This window comes from Ceratina calcarata, unplaced genomic scaffold, assembly GCF_001652005.2.
Source record: "Ceratina calcarata isolate Rehan_Ccalc_2016 unplaced genomic scaffold, ASM165200v1 scaffold162, whole genome shotgun sequence".
Classification (NCBI taxonomy): Eukaryota; Metazoa; Arthropoda; class Insecta; order Hymenoptera; family Apidae; genus Ceratina; species Ceratina calcarata.
This window is the reverse complement of record NW_017137498.1, coordinates 484709-501779: the sequence shown is the minus strand read 5'-3', so window position 1 is coordinate 501779 and position 17071 is coordinate 484709. Positions and strand designations below refer to the sequence as shown.

Here is a 17071-nt window from a genome sequence, read left to right as displayed (position 1 = left end):
TTTTATAAGCCTTACTCCTCTGTATTTATAATTTTTTCTAAAATTTCATTACTTCAAATATTGGACACAGCTTTTTATTAGATGTGTTAAAATTTTGCCAGAGATCTTACGAGTCATAAAACCATAATGACAGATGATGTCCTATTGTTTGTAGCGGGAAACAGGAATCGATTTCGAGAGAAAAGGGGTGAGCAGCGAGATCAGCGGTGAGCTAACGGGGATAGATTTAATGTAAAGTTACTGTTCAAGATAATTCTTTTCGATGAAAACGTCGCGTGAAGTAATGACCGGTGTATAAAGTGCAGAACAGTGTAACGACGCGACGCGACGGGGCGACAAAAAATCGGCCTAGGACTTCGCTAGGGAGGCGAACCGTTGCCCATTAATCATCGTGGCAGGTGATGGTTAACCACGCGACGTTGAATAAAAAGTTTGCCCGTTGACCACGCACCCGGTCTCTTTTTCGTCTAGCGAATTTAAATTTGATTACAAATCATTTTCTAATGATACTTTTCTCTATCTTTCGTGCGATTTCTTCAGAACCAATGCCAGTAGAAATTGGATCTAAATTAGAATTGCTTCACGAACCTAGACATGACGCGATTGATGTTTCGTATTAATGTTATGATGAATTAAACACTTTTCGCAAGATTTCATAAGATCAAATCGTATTTTCGCTTAATAATTTGCTAGTATTTATTGGATATTTAAGAAGGAATATGCTGTTCCTTTTTACCATGATTTACGAATCCTGCTTGTAGTTCTTTTCATTGCTACCGTGCCATTACATGCCAGGGATTCGCGTAACATCGAGAAAGCTGTGTTGTGTGAGGTCGAGAGCAGTTAACAATAGCTATCTACATCCTATTCAAGCGTAATTGGAAAAACGATTACGCGAACTTGACATCGTCAAAATTGCACATTTCATCAAGAAATTAAAGTAACGCGCTTGAAGCTGTTTTGCAGGTCGGGTTCCGTCTGGCGGATTGTATTTTTGCGGTTCCTCTCGCGACGGCAATTATCTCCGAGTCGTCGTCGTCGTCGATGTCGTCTGCGTCGTTGCGGAACGGACGACGCCGGAGGCGGTCGTCCCCGTTAAATCAGAATATTACCAAGGAAAATTGAATCGTACGGCACGCGACGAGATTCCCCGTTGAGATCACCGTGAAAATGGGCTCTCGACGGTTTCTCTTCTCGCGGCTGTCGAGGAGAGCGTAGCAGCATTTTTCTGATACGAAACGATGAAAAAAAATAAATAAACGATTGATAGGGAGAGCCCTCCGGCGGTCGAGGTAGCACCCAAGCGAGACATGTTATTTTGTCAATCCTCGAGGAAAGACGCAATACGTCCAAATTCGACGAAACGCGCAAGAGAAGTGTAATGATCGGTTGTTACGGCGATGCGATAGGGATGAAATCTGAGATAAGCTCCTGGGGACGCGTTAACTTCTTCCTTTCCTGTACAGAAATATAGCAGAGATCCAATTCGAAATGGAATGTGCAATGCTTTTAAATTAGCAAGATATTTTATTACGAACGTCTGTTCTTTCTTTCCTTTTTAAATATTTTGCTGAAACTATTTCATTTCTAACTTGTTACCTTATCTTTTTAATATTTCTTCAAAACCGAAGAAATGTTCTGTAACCGTGGAGATTTCAATGCTTCGTTTCACATAAAATCGAATCACGCGTCTAGAATGCGGAGTGCGAACACTGATTTACTACTTTTCTTAACAGCTCCATTTCTAATAAATATCTGCATTACTATCGTACTTCATAACTGCGTTGCATAACATTTTCCACGAGGAATGCGGTGAAACGCCTTTTTCTTACATCACAGTTATCTGTGCATTAATCAATCTGCTTTTCAAACAAAGCCGACTAATTAACGTCACGTATGCGACGTTTTTCCGTTTCTCAAACAGTCAGCGCAATCGTTGTTGATTTGTAACTCGCGAAATTCGGTTAAACAGATTCTCTTTTGTAACGCGACGAGCACAATGACCCGCTCCTCTTTTGTTATTTCTTTTAACGAACAGAAGTTCTTTAACTCTGTTTCTTAATACGAGTTTCTGATAAACGGATAACGAGGCTTTCCGGTGCAAATTTTACCGTGGAGCCTTGTTTCAGTTGAAAGCGTGACTGCGTCGCATTGTGCGCAGCTACATATTGTTACACAGCTATGTGGCTGCTTGCACAAGTGTAACCGATCTAACCGAGCATATTCGCGATTGTCCTCGTATTCGAGTGCCTTCAATCTCAAGTGCATACTCTGCGCATGTGTACGTCGAATACAGCTCAGTCGAGTCGAAATACATAATCGAATAGCGATTTACCCTCCAATAACGATTTACTTTACGCTGTTGAAGCGATATCGAAGGGGTTAGAGTAGTTACGTATTTTCTCTAATATTTGTCGATAAACTGAAAATAAAATTCTTTCCTTTGTTTTACCGATAACCCGAGAAAAGTAGTGCAAAATATGAGTCTAAAAAATCGACTTTTCATTTTTCTTTCGTAAATTACAATACAACAATTTATTTTCTGTTAGAATTAAGTAAATCGCCTTATACACAAGTTTAGAACTTTATACCCGTTACTGTTCTCGTTCTTAGAATTAATTTTTGATTTAAAATGTCATTTATGATCTTATAAGAAATTCATACGCTCAGAGAGGCTCTACATTTAGGGGCCGAAATTGATTTTCAACATTAATGCGTTTGAAATATAAATGTAACAGGGAAGCAACGCGAAGGGCCAGTAGGTATCACGAGACGCAGAGGTACATGTATGCACATACATATATAATATACGTGCAAGAAGCACCGTTAAAATATGTAAAACGGCACGATCCTCGCTTGGACTTCCGCATCTCCTACTGCCCTTTTCATTCTCTTCTTTTTTTCACGGACCAAGAGTTTATTCTGGACCTTCGATCATCTCCACCTTCGCAGGGTTCAACGAACGGCTACGGCCTGCAGGTGAATCCTGCTGAGGGCCAGACGCACAAATTCGTTTTGTTCGATTCTGTTCACCAACTCCAATTACGTATCTCTTAACGTTCAACAATATTTGTTTCGCTACCAATATTACCAATATCGTTTGAAAGTCTAGGACACTTTTTATTGTCCTTTCAATCTGTTGTATTTTGCATTTATAAAAAATTAATTTACTTCATTAGTCAGTTTTCTTACTGCGTTAATTAAAAATTATAACTTGACAAAATTGAATTTCTTTGCTTCATTATAAAACAAACGTACTTTCATATAAATTTCACGGATTCGTATGTATTTGCTTTTAGTATAGCTACGTTACGGCTACGTTATTTCACATCCTGTTTCTTTCTCTGTGCCTTATAAAAAATAATTGACTCGCTCGCGATCGATAGCTCGAGCGAGCAAAAATGGTCCCGCGGAGTAATGATTTGCTCGTTTTAATTTTGCCTTGGAGCGACGCCAGTTCCTCTTGTTAAATTCCCGATCCCGTTATTAGTAATTCGCTCGTTAATAATCGTCCTCAGCGGTTTCTTGTCCGACGAACAACGCTGCGAAAGTTCGCATACCGAATTTTTCGTGGCGCAACAACACAAACTTTTAATTAATCACGAAAGTTAGTAAGTAATTTCAATAATTATTGACGCACGAGAAATTGTCGATTCAAAAAATTGTTGAATTCCCTGGGAAATGGGAGTCGATGCTATTTGTCGTAATTACAAAGTTAAAAACTGTTGGTTGTTTAGTAAATTAGTATTAACATGTACTTAATAGGTACATGAATAAGCTGATAACTATTCTGCGGATACTGATTTATACATGCATGTAATAATCTGTTATCGGAGTCAAGGTTGCGATTGATGTGGAACTGAGAAACAGTAATATTTTCCATTTGAAATTAAATGAAGAATTGAAATAAAATTGCAGCCCAGGCTTCTATCTCACACGCATAAGTTGGAGCATAGAGTCAGGTTTCCTGCAGCCTCAGCTCTGTCTGACTGAACTAGACACCATCCTCTGCGCTTGTTTTACATAATGAATAGCTTTGATAACCATTCCATTAACCAATTCGTTCTGAGATATCTTTCCTATGCAATTTTGTAATAGGTACTGGATTCACTCTTATTTTAATTACAACTCTATCCCATAAAAAATACATGAATTTTTCTTCTACACACGGATTGGATTATAAAATAACATAAATTATCACAGATTCAACCAGACCCGGTAATTGGATGTTTAGGCGAGCAACGAGCATGTTCTAGAGTACACGAAGCGTAACACAGTCGACGCCTCGAGCTGTTGCATACGATTTTCTTCCTGCGTCGTGTCATTCGCGAAATCTTTCGCCTTGATAACAATTAACTGCTGCGATCAGCTATCGGTGAAGATCAATATGTTTTCTTTCTACATCTACGATACGCATCACGTCGTTGCCTCGAACAGAAATTGCCCAATTAAGATTCGCGTTCCTTTGTCGAATGACATTTTATTTAATAATGACTGAGAGAGGGGCTAGAAAAATTAAGATAAAGTAAGAAATACAGAAAATGTTGGCTTTCTTTATTTATTACAGTACGAAGGTTACAAATATCGAGTAACGTCATATTTACGATCAAAAACCTTCAGTTTGCTTTGCAACGGTGCAAAACAATTCAGTTCCTTATTTCACGTTGGTGATTGATTTACGGCCTCATCTGTGATCGAGAACGAAGAAAAAACAAAGGATACCTCGAACTGAGGCAAAAGGATGTTCGCTTTCTCGATTTTCGGTGTCGCAACTCACCGGTCTATCGCAGAACCTCAAAGAAGACTTGCAACGCGGTGTTACGAACCGGTGAGCTTGCTTAACGTCGCGTCGCAAACAGAGGAGAGGAACTCCGCCGCGAATCGGATAAAAAGAGAAACAGTTCTGCTTATATGATCACTGATTACGAAGGGGCCAAGGGCCTGGGGGCCTTGGAACCGCTATTCTTAGAAGATGGGTCCTTCTCCTTCTACTACTACCTTCTTCTGTCTCGCTGCACTTCTTTATCTCTTTTCCCTTTCCTTCCTTTTTTTCTTACCTCGGCACGGTGCACCGCTCGAACTCTTCTTTCGGACTCTTTCGTCTCATGCGCACCGTTCCTACAGCGATTCCTAATTACCCGCGCTCGCTTACGTCTGTCTCTGCTTCACCCTTTATTCTATCTCGGTTTCGAGCCGCAGCTCAGACCGGCATGCATAATGCATTTAAAGATCGCGTGATAACGGCCGATTATGCGGCCGCGCGGGCCTCTTTCCGCGAAAGGAGTCGCGAATTGGGCCCTACCGGACCATGACTCGGCAAGCTACGTGGGCGTGCCCGTGCGAAAGAAAGAAAACGCTGGCATCAGGACTGCATGAATGAAAATGATATTACTTTCTGCGGTACGTTTCTTCTCTCGTGAGTTGCCACTGTCTTTCCCTGAGCATGCCTTCCCTTGCAAGCTTCTAGTCTATATTAAATTGAAGAATCTCGTGTAGATAACATTTTCTGTTTACTACATTCGTTCAATTACGTTTCTATTTGAAAACATTTTATTTTTACTTAAAAGATAATGATAGTAACACTATATTATAACACAATATTCGTAAGAAAGGGACGAATCCATTCCGTCCGTATAATTATGACTGATCACCCACCTACGCTTAAAACAGTCAATGGGTAAGGAAGAGGTTCTTCCAGGGAAACGTCCATTGCATGGTTCAAACGAATAGAGAGAAGACTGGATGGAAGATATTACTTCATAACAGCGTTCGCGATTGCAGACATCATCCGTATACTCCTTCCTTCCTAAACGGTGCTTGTCAAATTACACAGCAATCGCTTTCTAATTCTGAATGAACTGGTAGACGTTCATTCTACTTATATCTTATCTCTAGTTATTCTAAATTAAAATTAAATATTAAGGAACAAAATAGTTTGCAGTTTTTAACAGTTTCTTGAAGTTTCTCAAAGCAGCAGCGTCTATACACGTAAATAAGGGCATTTATAAATATTCAATATAATGCACCAAATTCGATTCATTGTTCGTCAGAATTCGATAACATGACACGTGCATGCAGATATGATGCATTTTACTAGTGAAATTCGTGAACAATCGGTAATGAGGCAACAGCTTATTGTATACATTGTACGTATGTTACTGTTAATTTGTGAAATACGTAACTGGCTATTATATGATATAACTTCCCTAAAATGTTTAGCTGTTTCGCGTGATGATTAGCTGTACATAGATTAACTGTTAGACGCTCGGACGGTAACATATGTATGTATTATTGAACCGGGGCAAAATGGTGGTTGAATAAATGTATTCAGAACCTCGAAATCCTTGAACGAGTCGTTCTTGCGAATTTACGAATTACGCGGAGTGGCGGGTATGGAAATTAGCTCAATCGCACCGGCAGCCTCGGCTCGAATTTCATAAAAGTCTGGGCAAGGCTCTCGCGGTTTGCGTTTTCCTTTGCTCTCTTTCGGTACCGCTTTCCATTCGACGCATTTTTCCCTCAACGCTTTTTGTCACTTTACGGCCGCTGTCGCATTCCATCGACGGTTTCGCTTAAACGAGACCGAACGACGCGATGAAAATTGCTTTTCTCGGGCCACCGCATATGATTACACTGTAAAGAGAATTTGCTATAGCCTTATTCTGATTGTGCCAGATCGTCACATAAATAATTTAACTATTCGGCTTCGAGAGGACGGACGAAGACCATTCATTCAAGACATTAATCATTTATATCTCTCCCTTAATCCTTAAATGACTTATCATTTATCTAATGTCTTTTTAACACTAGAACTACCGGCGATTAACGTATACCTATTTCTATCGAAGGGGTAAAAATGACTAGGTTTTCAAATTAATAAGTCATAAGAAAAGAGATAGCAGTTTTTACGTTTTTATGAGTGAATAATAAACTGATAATGAAAATAATAATAATAATTTAATAACGATAATTTTCAAAATAATTACGCTTTTAATTATTTGCATATTTTAGAAAATGTCATACAAACATTTTAGGAAACAAAATGTACTGAAAATGAATAATGATTATAAGAAATGCCAAACAAGTAATTTTGATTTCCCTCGGTAAATCTTACATTTGATCGAAAGACAATATTTCTATATAATTCACACGATCAGGCGAACGAATAAGTTTGGTAAGTTTGTCTGGAAATCAAAACCGTTTTTCCCGTGAAAATACACAAACGATTAGAATATTTCTATGCCAATTATAAACGTCATTAACGCGATATTCAAGCTTCGACCAGCAGCTCTTGCTTGAAGCATAATAGAGAGAGGTGAACGTATCGCAGGCGAAATTATTCGCCTATTGACATCGATACCCAGTAATTATCAGCATTCATGTTACTCTATCGCGTACGGATGGCAATCAGTGTATTGCTACGAGGCATCTATGCGAAATTAGCACCGACAGTTTCCGGATTTTTTTAGAACCGGCCTTGACGAGATATAGGATTCTATGGCGATAATACATTTTCCGATTTTCCGAACACCCGCTCTTCGTTTCTCTTCTATACGCGCGTTTCATACTTGTTCTTCGTCTCGTCTTTCGCCGTGAATTTTCAACGGGTTGAAAAATCTCGACGCGACCACTGAGCCTTGGAAAATTGAATCTAGCGCCCTGCCAGTGAAATGGAATTCAATTATTAGTAATACAGTCGGGGCACGATTGAAAAAGAATGATAGAGACTGTAAAGCGGCGAGGTTGAGACCAGTAGAGGTAAGGAAAGCGGAATAGTAACCGCGAAAATTCATCGTGTAAAATTAACCGCGGACTTAATTACTGGTTTTACTCTAATTAAGCTCGATAATAAAGTCTGATTTAGAGAAAGGAATAATTCGAGGATTTATTGTCTGCTGATACGAGATCGTTCTTCAGGCTCGCTTACAAAATTTATGTTCAAACTTCATTTCAAAGATGATTATACAATAACAGAAATAATAACTGATATTAGTATAATTTATAATTTGTATTTTGTAATTACGCAGTTGCATATTATAATGTATATCAATGGGAATAATTTGATTATTTTATTAAAACATGCATTATATGATTTTTTGTATTATTGACGAAGAGCGATTGATAAAAGTTACATATTTTTTAATGTTCTTTGATAACATGATAACGCTGCTTAGGAGCATATCTGATTCAATGTTTGCAATATTTGAAAATAAATCATGTTTTACGTAAAATGAAGTTGATATTTAACGGAGTAGTCCCAGTCAGTCGCGACAATGCTTAACGTTGAAAACAAAATGCATTCTGTATAGGTGTGTACATATAATGCTTGTAGCCGATCGTCCTACGCTAAACGAACTTCCGGGTAGCTTGTTCACTTTTGCGCGCGTAAAATCCTCGACCACTTTCGAGGCACCGTTAGAATGTAATCAGTTGTGGTCAATTTTCTTATAGATTCTGTAAAGGAGAGAAAAGAGACAATATTCTTGGGGAAAGGATACTATCCAAAGGGACATAAATTAACACACAGTCTAGCCCACGTGGTATTTTTTATAAAATTAATTTATCTTAGTTACGAATGTTTAACTGTAGAAAAAATATTTTATTTCATATATTATATATTTGCTAATTGATTTTTGACAGATGTGCAGATCCGAGGCACGATCACCGATTTTGATGAAACTTTGCACGTTTGTAATACTATGAAAAATTCATTAACACGTACATTTTTATGTATTCTCATCTCGTTTAAGTACGAAAATCTCCCCTTGATTATTAAGAGTGGATTTTCTATGATAGGTTGAATCTGTTCAAATTTTCAGTAAATAGAAATCTTTTTGGCAGGTTTTAAGGTCGTAGAATTTGTGTCTGGTGCAAAAATAATAAAATTTAAAATTGTTATATAATTTTCTTGCAACTAATTTTTACTGAAAGATCTTACAAAAATGATAATTGTTAATGCTCAATATGTGAAGATGATGTACATTAGACACATTTCAGTGAACCTCATTGCCAGACCATCCCAAACCAGATTCCTCTAATCTTCAACTAATCGCATACAGTAAAATGATATTCTATGAAAGATTATACCTTTTCGTACCCAGTTGAACTTGTACTATGTTGTTTACCGCATAGACCTTATCAAAAAGGATCACAAAAAGCGGAATAACCGTTCATTAAAAAAAAGGGAGCCCGATTCGACCGACTCGAGATCCAGGCCCAACGGCTAACAACACATGCTTGAGCGGTCGGTATTATTATAATAAATGGTTGCGTGTTACTTGTCTGTTGCAGAAAAATTGCTGAACAGCGAGGGCCGCGAGCTGCGACGGGCTCTCTTCTCCCTCAAGCAGATCTTTCAGGTGAGTTTATAATTCGCGATATACTTGCGAGACAGAGTTGGAGAAAGTGTTTAGAAGCGAGACGGCGCGAACTATTGAAGTACAAGAGAAAGAGGAAGAGTATTGGTAGGAGGGAAGGAAAGACGAGTGATAGAAAAAGGGACGAGGATAAAAGAAGAAAGAGGCTGAGGTAGACAGAGGGGCTATTTTTACGCGAAGCTACTCGCTCGACGAGTAAATATTTGCATGGTGGTTCGACCAAGTGCATTTTCTCTTTCCCTTTCTATTCTACCCTCTTCCTGCCTTCTGTTCCTCTGCCGATCTTCTTTTTTATCTTTCCCATCTTAACTGCAAATTCATTGTTTCTGGCTTTATCCTTTATTCCATTTCCATACGATTTTTCAGTGCTGAATATTCAATACTTCCAACGTCGTGCTAAAATTCCCTTACACACAAGTATATTCATGTTTTCGAACGTTATCTCAATATTAAAAAATATTTTACACGTGTAGAGTATTTCAAAACATATTTTCATAGCTCTTTTTCATTTCGGTTATGTCCAAAATAAAATTTCTTGTAAATAACATATTGCAATAAAAATTTTTAACTGATAGTAAAAGATTTAATATGCCAAATACACTAGATTGTATCAATATATTAGGTTGATTCATTAAGAAATCATAAAGACGTTAAAAAAATAAAATACAAAAATTCATGCTGGTTTAATATTAATCAGTATTTTTTTAAATGCTTTCAAAACGAACGTTTAATTAAACAAGAGGATTATTAATTCGTTTAAAACGAACGCATTCAACGGCGGGTATGAGAGGTATCTAAAATCCCCTTTTTTGGGACGATGGCTTATCGTTTCAATTATCAGCCGGCTAGCTATGAAATTAATTACAATGCTGCATCCTCTTTCCTATAGGAAGGCACGGTTTCCTTTTCCCTTCAAACGAAATCTCTGCTACGTCCGGCGAGTTTATCGGATTAAATCGCCACGGCAACGTTCAATTTCGCTTCTTAATCTGCAGCTAATCTGCTCTTTCACGTATTCGCAAGTACGCAAGCTACGTTCTAAAGAAACGGAGAACTCGAGAATAGCTGCGCGCTGGATGAAGAGCTTGATCAAAACTTGTTGAATTTCCTATTATGTTCATTTTTTGTTGCGCGAAACGGTATATCAAAGACCATTTAGGTATAAAAGATGTACGGTTAGCTTGTTGTCAGATAAATCTAATATTGAATTACAGCTTGTTAATTTTGTCATTTTTCATGCATTGGTAGTTTCCACTCTCATCTATGGTTAATTGTACGATAGGATCTATAATAATTTTGAACGTTTCGTTGAACTTCGTTTTGGACACTTTCCCTTTGCTGAAAGAAAAGTAAAATAGAATTGATCGACGATAAAATCATATAAAACACATAAAAAGCAAATTCATTTTTTTCGTATAATGATGCATCGTGTATCATAATCGAATAATGAAAATACTTTAAACATTACTTTAAATAATGGAGAGAGGGTCTCATTTTAGAAGCCCTGAACCGCCGATTGAGGGTTGGGTGTTTCGTGTCGAATAAATTAGATGATTATTAATATATATAATGGATATATTTACAGTTCTATATATGCAATTAATATATGTATATTTATAATGCACTTAATTCTACATATTTTATAATCTTAAGTCACCCGTACGACGTTGCTTACCATGAAGTTTGATTTGCACAGGAGGACAAGGACCTGGTACACGAGTTTGTACAGAATGACGGGCTTGCCTGCCTCATCAAGGTTGGCAGCGAAGCCGACCAGAATTACCAAAATTACATACTTCGCGGTGAGTATCTATCCTGACAATTCACCGATAGACCTGCTACGTGGTTTCATCTCGTGCATAGCGTTGTTTAGCCACCTAAATGCCGTGTGTATCGTTAGGGCTATATTTTTCGCGGGATCACGAGTTTATGACCGCGCTCGAGAATATTTACGAGGCATAAAAGGAAATGCCTTACAAGTTGTTCGAAGCCCGCCGCCACGTTACCTTTAATCAACCCGAAACTCTTATATGTATAGTTGGGCATATCTATGATTGTTTTTACAAATAAACGTGTTATATAGTACATGATTTATCATAATCTTTTATATTAATATCTTACAATAAGATAGTCGTGTCTATACAAAATTTGAAAATCTCAATTCATTTTAAGTTATGATTGCAAGATTAAGCTATCTCATGTTTGACATTGTTACATATTATTTGAATAAACCCGTATTCAGAATGGTAAGCACTCGGGGCGCGGTCGAGTCTTGAGATTTCTCGTTAAACACGCTGGGCTTCATCATACATCTGCGACCGGCTTTCATAAGCAACGATAAGATAATACTCGGCTTAATGCAACTAGTTAACATCTAGCGAGCTAACATCAACCATTCCATGAAAATTAGGCGAGGCAGTTGTCTTCTTCCCATATTTTAAAATATTATAAGCAGTTTCTGGTAACCAAATATAATGAATATACTAATATAGAAATTTCTGAATTCCCAAATTTATCTGCATCAAAAATTATCCAGCTAGTTTCATTGTTAAAATACTATAGCCAGTTTAAATTAGGTTTATTATTTGTGGACATCCTGTGTTAAAGAAGGGTCAACTCAAGCAAAAGAATTGTACTATATCTATGCCGGTAATCGCTCTGTATTTTGAATGCACAATTCTATTTTAATGCACACTCTTTATATAAAGTATATAAGGGTACAAGATTTGGGGATTTTCCAATATCTTATCTACTTCCACGAATGGCTTAAAAGGGAATTAAGGGGCTTTACAAAGAATCTAGTGGATCATAAGAAACGTATGGCAAATAGAGCTCGCGGCGAATGATAAGCAGAAGGTTCGGTCGACAATCAACCGCGTGCGCGTTTCGTTCAATGATCCACGCCCCGTTAACGTCAAGCTGTTTACAAAAGCGAGCGAGCGCAGGTTCGCGGATCCGGCCGCGAAACCGCGATGCATACCGGATTATGAATGCAGCCTTTGATCGCGCGGTTTCGAGTGGTTCGCTGTCGCTCGAGTGCTTCGTAAACCTCCGCTCCGGTCGAACAACGCCACGAGAAGACCAATTCTGCTTTGGCTCGGAGCAGGAGCGGGAGATCGTGTGCAACCCTCCTCGCTCTTTTGCCGGCTCCTCGCTTCACCGATAACGAACCAGAGCGGAGTCGCCTCTCGTCTTCGATCTAGCCGCGCGGGACCCGGAGTGTCTCCCGGGAATACTCGGGCTGAAGAAGGACGGACCTTCCAGCGGCAGAACCAAATTCCTGCTCCCCAGAGATACTGTTTGCACGGGAGGGATGACTCTTCTTTGTAAGCTATCTTTTTTCTCCCGTTTTTCGAGATACTTCAACCTGACGGTGAAATCGGTATTCGATAATTAATTGGTGCGTTGAAAGTTTGTAATGATGTAGGTTGATGTAAATCTGCTTTCTGATAGAAAGGATGAGTTACGTAACTGGATTATAAAATCGCGAACGGATTGTATATTTATTACGATGGTGCATACGAAATGTTATTTTATATCATATTTAACTTCGATAATTTAATCATTTTATGTTTGTAATATTGAAATTTATAATTTTTTAAGTGAAGAGATAATGCAATGTATTTATACGTATTGCATTATACATTTGTTTTCGCTGCGCAAAACGAACTAGTTTCACGAGGGAACAAAAATCGCGACTCTTGGTATAAAACACCTGTTCGGACCAGTTGGAAATTTCGAAAGTTAGCTGGGTTGTCGTGCGCGATTAAGGGTGACATTGTAAGGGGAGACGGGCTGGCAGCATGCGAACAACGCTTTTATGACGAACTTGACACCAAAAGTAACAGCCTCCGAAAAACTTGGCTTGTTTTGAGTTATGTCATCCAAGCCGTGCCAAGATCATTTTTGATTTCTGAAAAACGTGCTGAGTCCTCTGACGTGGTAATTCGTAGTAGTAAATCGTCTCGAGTCAGTTAAGACACTACAATGTGTCTTGCCATTCTCTTGCCATTTCTAAATGAAATGTAGCGTATAATTTTAACTCTATAGAAAAGAAGAATGAATTGAAAAATTATTCAAGAGCAGTGCATACAGTGACAGATCTAAACATAGGAGAGTGTGTTTAACTTGATGAATTATCATGCTTTGGGTTTTAAAGAAATTTTATACCAGAAAGATTGTTCTGACTAAAATAAGGAGCAGAGAGTTTTTAAACTAAACATTAAAACCTTGAATTCTGCCTTGATTATTATTTGAGAAATAAACATGTAGAATCACATGACTTAAACTCATATTTTCTTAATTTTTACTCATATGTCAAAAATGTAACGACGAATGTTAGAAAAGTTATCTGACTACCCTGGGCACGTAATGTGGATCAAGAGAAAATCAGATTTGTTCTTTAGTTCGTCTTCAAAATTCCGAACCCGCCATGTAATACGTAACATTCACCTACTTCCTCGTCGGAGAGGAACAGATTTTATCGATCCCATCCCTTATCTGATTCGAGTGAACCGGGAGAAGATTCGTGCGTTCGCTACTGGAGAAACCGAGTTTCCGGCACGCAGACGAGCGGATTATGACTCTAAATCACCGAGGGAAACGTTTTCTGTGCCGTTGGACGCAATGTCGTCGGAGTTTCCACCTATTTTTTCTTTCTCTTTTTACCCATTCCTTCTGCTACTCCGCTTGCCTTTTTGCGTTTTCCTTTTTTTCCTCTCTCGTTACCCCTCCTCACCGGCCCTTTTTTCTTCCGATTTTGTTTTATTTTGTTTTCGTCGTCGAGGAAAGAGAGGAAAAAATGTAACACGAGGGTGCTTTGCGCTGCTACGTACCTACGCGTCGCGAGCCTGTCAGTAGATTTTTCGCGCGGAAAATTATGGCCGCTGTTTCTTCGACGCGCGTTCACGAAAATTGTGTAACCTACGCGAGTAACTAGCACCCTCATGCGCGTTTTAAATAATCCTGGCGGAAATTCATATTGCTGGAGAGCGTTTACCGCGAAAAAAATATTAAACGTAATATTAAAAACCAAATACAATTTTTTTAGTATAACTACAACTAATGAATTAGTACAATTTTGTAGTTGTAACTGGAAGAGTCCTGATGTTAGTTTGTTTAAAAATTGATCTCGTACAGAACTAAGAAACCAATTTCATTCCTTGACATTTTGCAGTGTAACACGTAAGCTAAGATAAAAGAAAAAGGCCTTTCTCAGGACTTGGGTTGGTGATTACAATATTGTGAGGGAGAAGGAGGAACGAAGTCGATAGCCGATGATTACGCGTGCGATCTACACTACCACGTACGCGGCTCTAATTAGATTTCGCGGCGTAACTTATGGTCAGTGCAATGATAACGGTCCGGCTAATGCCCGCAACCGTGCCACGCTTAAATCGCTTTACAATTATTGTCATTACCGGCGCGATTGCGCCGATGAACCGACATGGCGTTACGATTGCGACGTCGATCGCTGCTTGAAATGTGACGTTGACCAACTGCCAGTGTTTCTCAAATCACATAATTAAGGATAAAGCTTAATTTGAGAGATGTGGCTTACAAATAATGTTCAATATACCAACTGATTTCCTAGATACTAGGGATGCCTATAAACGCTCATTATAGATCGAGCTTTTATCTCTTTAACCCCTGGTCTGGTCCGGTCCCATTAGCTTAGCATTTATTTTTTCTGTCCCATCGCGCAGCGTACGATATTCGAACAAATTGGATTAAAAGCGGCGACGCGTGTGCATATACACGAGTACATAAATCCTGGTAACAGGAAGACAGTCGGGAAATAACGCGGCACCGTGCAAATTGCTAAATTTACGCGGTTGTGTTGTTATGTTAAATCATCATGGATTGTGAGCTGTTACTGTTAAGCGGGTCACGTTCTGATGTAATGTTTACTATTAGCATAATTACCGCATTACTATGCTACTTTTTTTATTGAATCGAACTGCAATTAGAGACAACAGTGCTGAGTAACTGNTTGAAATAATGTCTGGATACTGACTGGACATCTTATATGATTATGGTTGCATATTATATTATATTGTGTTGAGAATGATAACTGTTTTGGAATCATCGTCATTTTTTAAGACATTTAGAAATGTCCAAATAGTTATGAACGAAGTGTTCTTTCTGGAATTGTGTTGGAAGAAGGGCAGTCTTTATGGCGTACGTACGAACTTTGTCTCGGGACGCGCGGTTCTAAACAGCAGTCAACCGGCGCAGTGTGGTGCTCCGAACTCCGAACTTGCTGATGTTTAATTTAACAGTCGCCCTACCCGAAACTTTCACCCGAACGAATTTCACGAGCTGCTTTTCATGCCATCGCGTACTCCGTTACAAAAGCGAACAAATCTAAATTTAATATTGTTGCCAGGCTATGAAAAAGAGGGAAAACATCAAACTGGCAAACGAGAAATTGAAATTTCATCACATTTTCCGGTACAGGAATGTATAACAGCATGTAGGGAACATGTAGGAAAAAGATGTTGCCCTTTATTCATTTAGAAAATGTTATTCTTCATTGATGTAAAAAAGAGAAATTGTTTTAATACGTCACAGAGATATTACATGATTTTGACAAATAATGAAATGAATAATAACGCAGCGTTAAGCATTTCTCCTCTCCACAAGCTGTTCCTTTGCTGAAATTTTTTTTGCTCTTTGACATTTGTCGAATCAGCCTGTGGAGATTCGTTTGACGAAGAGTCGGTTCGTCGGACTTAATCTTATTCGGGCGATAATTATCTGGTCGAGAAAGGTGTTCGACCAAGTAGAATAAATCGCGGATTGGAGCGACGTGGCACGGCGCAGAATCGATTAAAGGGAAATTTCCGGGTGGCCGATCTTTCCACGGAGAAAAAAGTTCCATTCGATAGACACAATAGTTCCATTACTTACCCGACAGTTCTGTAACGCGTTTTCGCTGATTTAACCCATTTGCATGGAAACCGGGCTGTACATGCATACGGAATATCTTCTGTAATGGTAAATGCGTGCCTATTTGAACCTCGCCAGATTAGACTTCGAATATCAAATCCAACTTTCGTCGCAGTTTCCTATTTACCTAAGCACGTTTTCAATTTCTATACAATTTTTATTGTAAATCCCCTGAGTTTAGTGGAAGTTATGGTCAATTACATGGAATTCATTTATTGTATTTCATTAAATTTAATTTTCCTATGACCTAATCCTCATTGCAAATTTATCATGTTTTGTATTAGACGTGGTATTAAAATAGCCGAATGATTATAAGATAAATATTCAGTTATCCATACGTAGGTGTCATACGTTTCTCATAAACCCGTTATGGATAAAAATTAGAATAACCATTACCTCTCTCGCGAACGGAAATATATATATATTCATTTCCTTTTAGCCGTACAGTACATGAAACGTCGATATCTAATACGATACGTACTGACATAAATATCTGCGCAAAAATCGAATGCAGTATTTTATGGAAACATCGCCCTTCGAATCGGATATACACACACATATCCAACCATCGCTACCCGACAACCAACGGAATAACGACGTCCCGATTCCGCTTGCAAAAACACTGCGAGTTTGTAAACCTATCAGACTTTTTTCACCTTTTTTCACCGAATGGTAAATGAAATAACTCTTGCTCATCATTTATTACAACCATAACTAAAAAAAATGTCTTGTCATTAGATATA

The 17071-nt window shown here is 38.4% G+C and overlaps 1 protein-coding gene across 3 annotated transcripts in view; it reads left to right on the top strand.

Moving 5' to 3' along the window:
* Positions 1-17071, top strand: part of Fhos (Formin homology 2 domain containing) — a 179948-nt gene that overhangs the window by 112407 nt on the left and 50470 nt on the right. For all 3 annotated transcript variants that reach the window (XM_026819781.1, XM_026819783.1, XM_026819782.1), the window contains 2 exons: positions 9292-9359; positions 11074-11179. In XM_026819781.1, coding sequence (XP_026675582.1) covers positions 9292-9359; positions 11074-11179 — 174 coding nt within the window. The remainder of the gene's footprint in view (positions 1-9291; positions 9360-11073; positions 11180-17071) is intronic.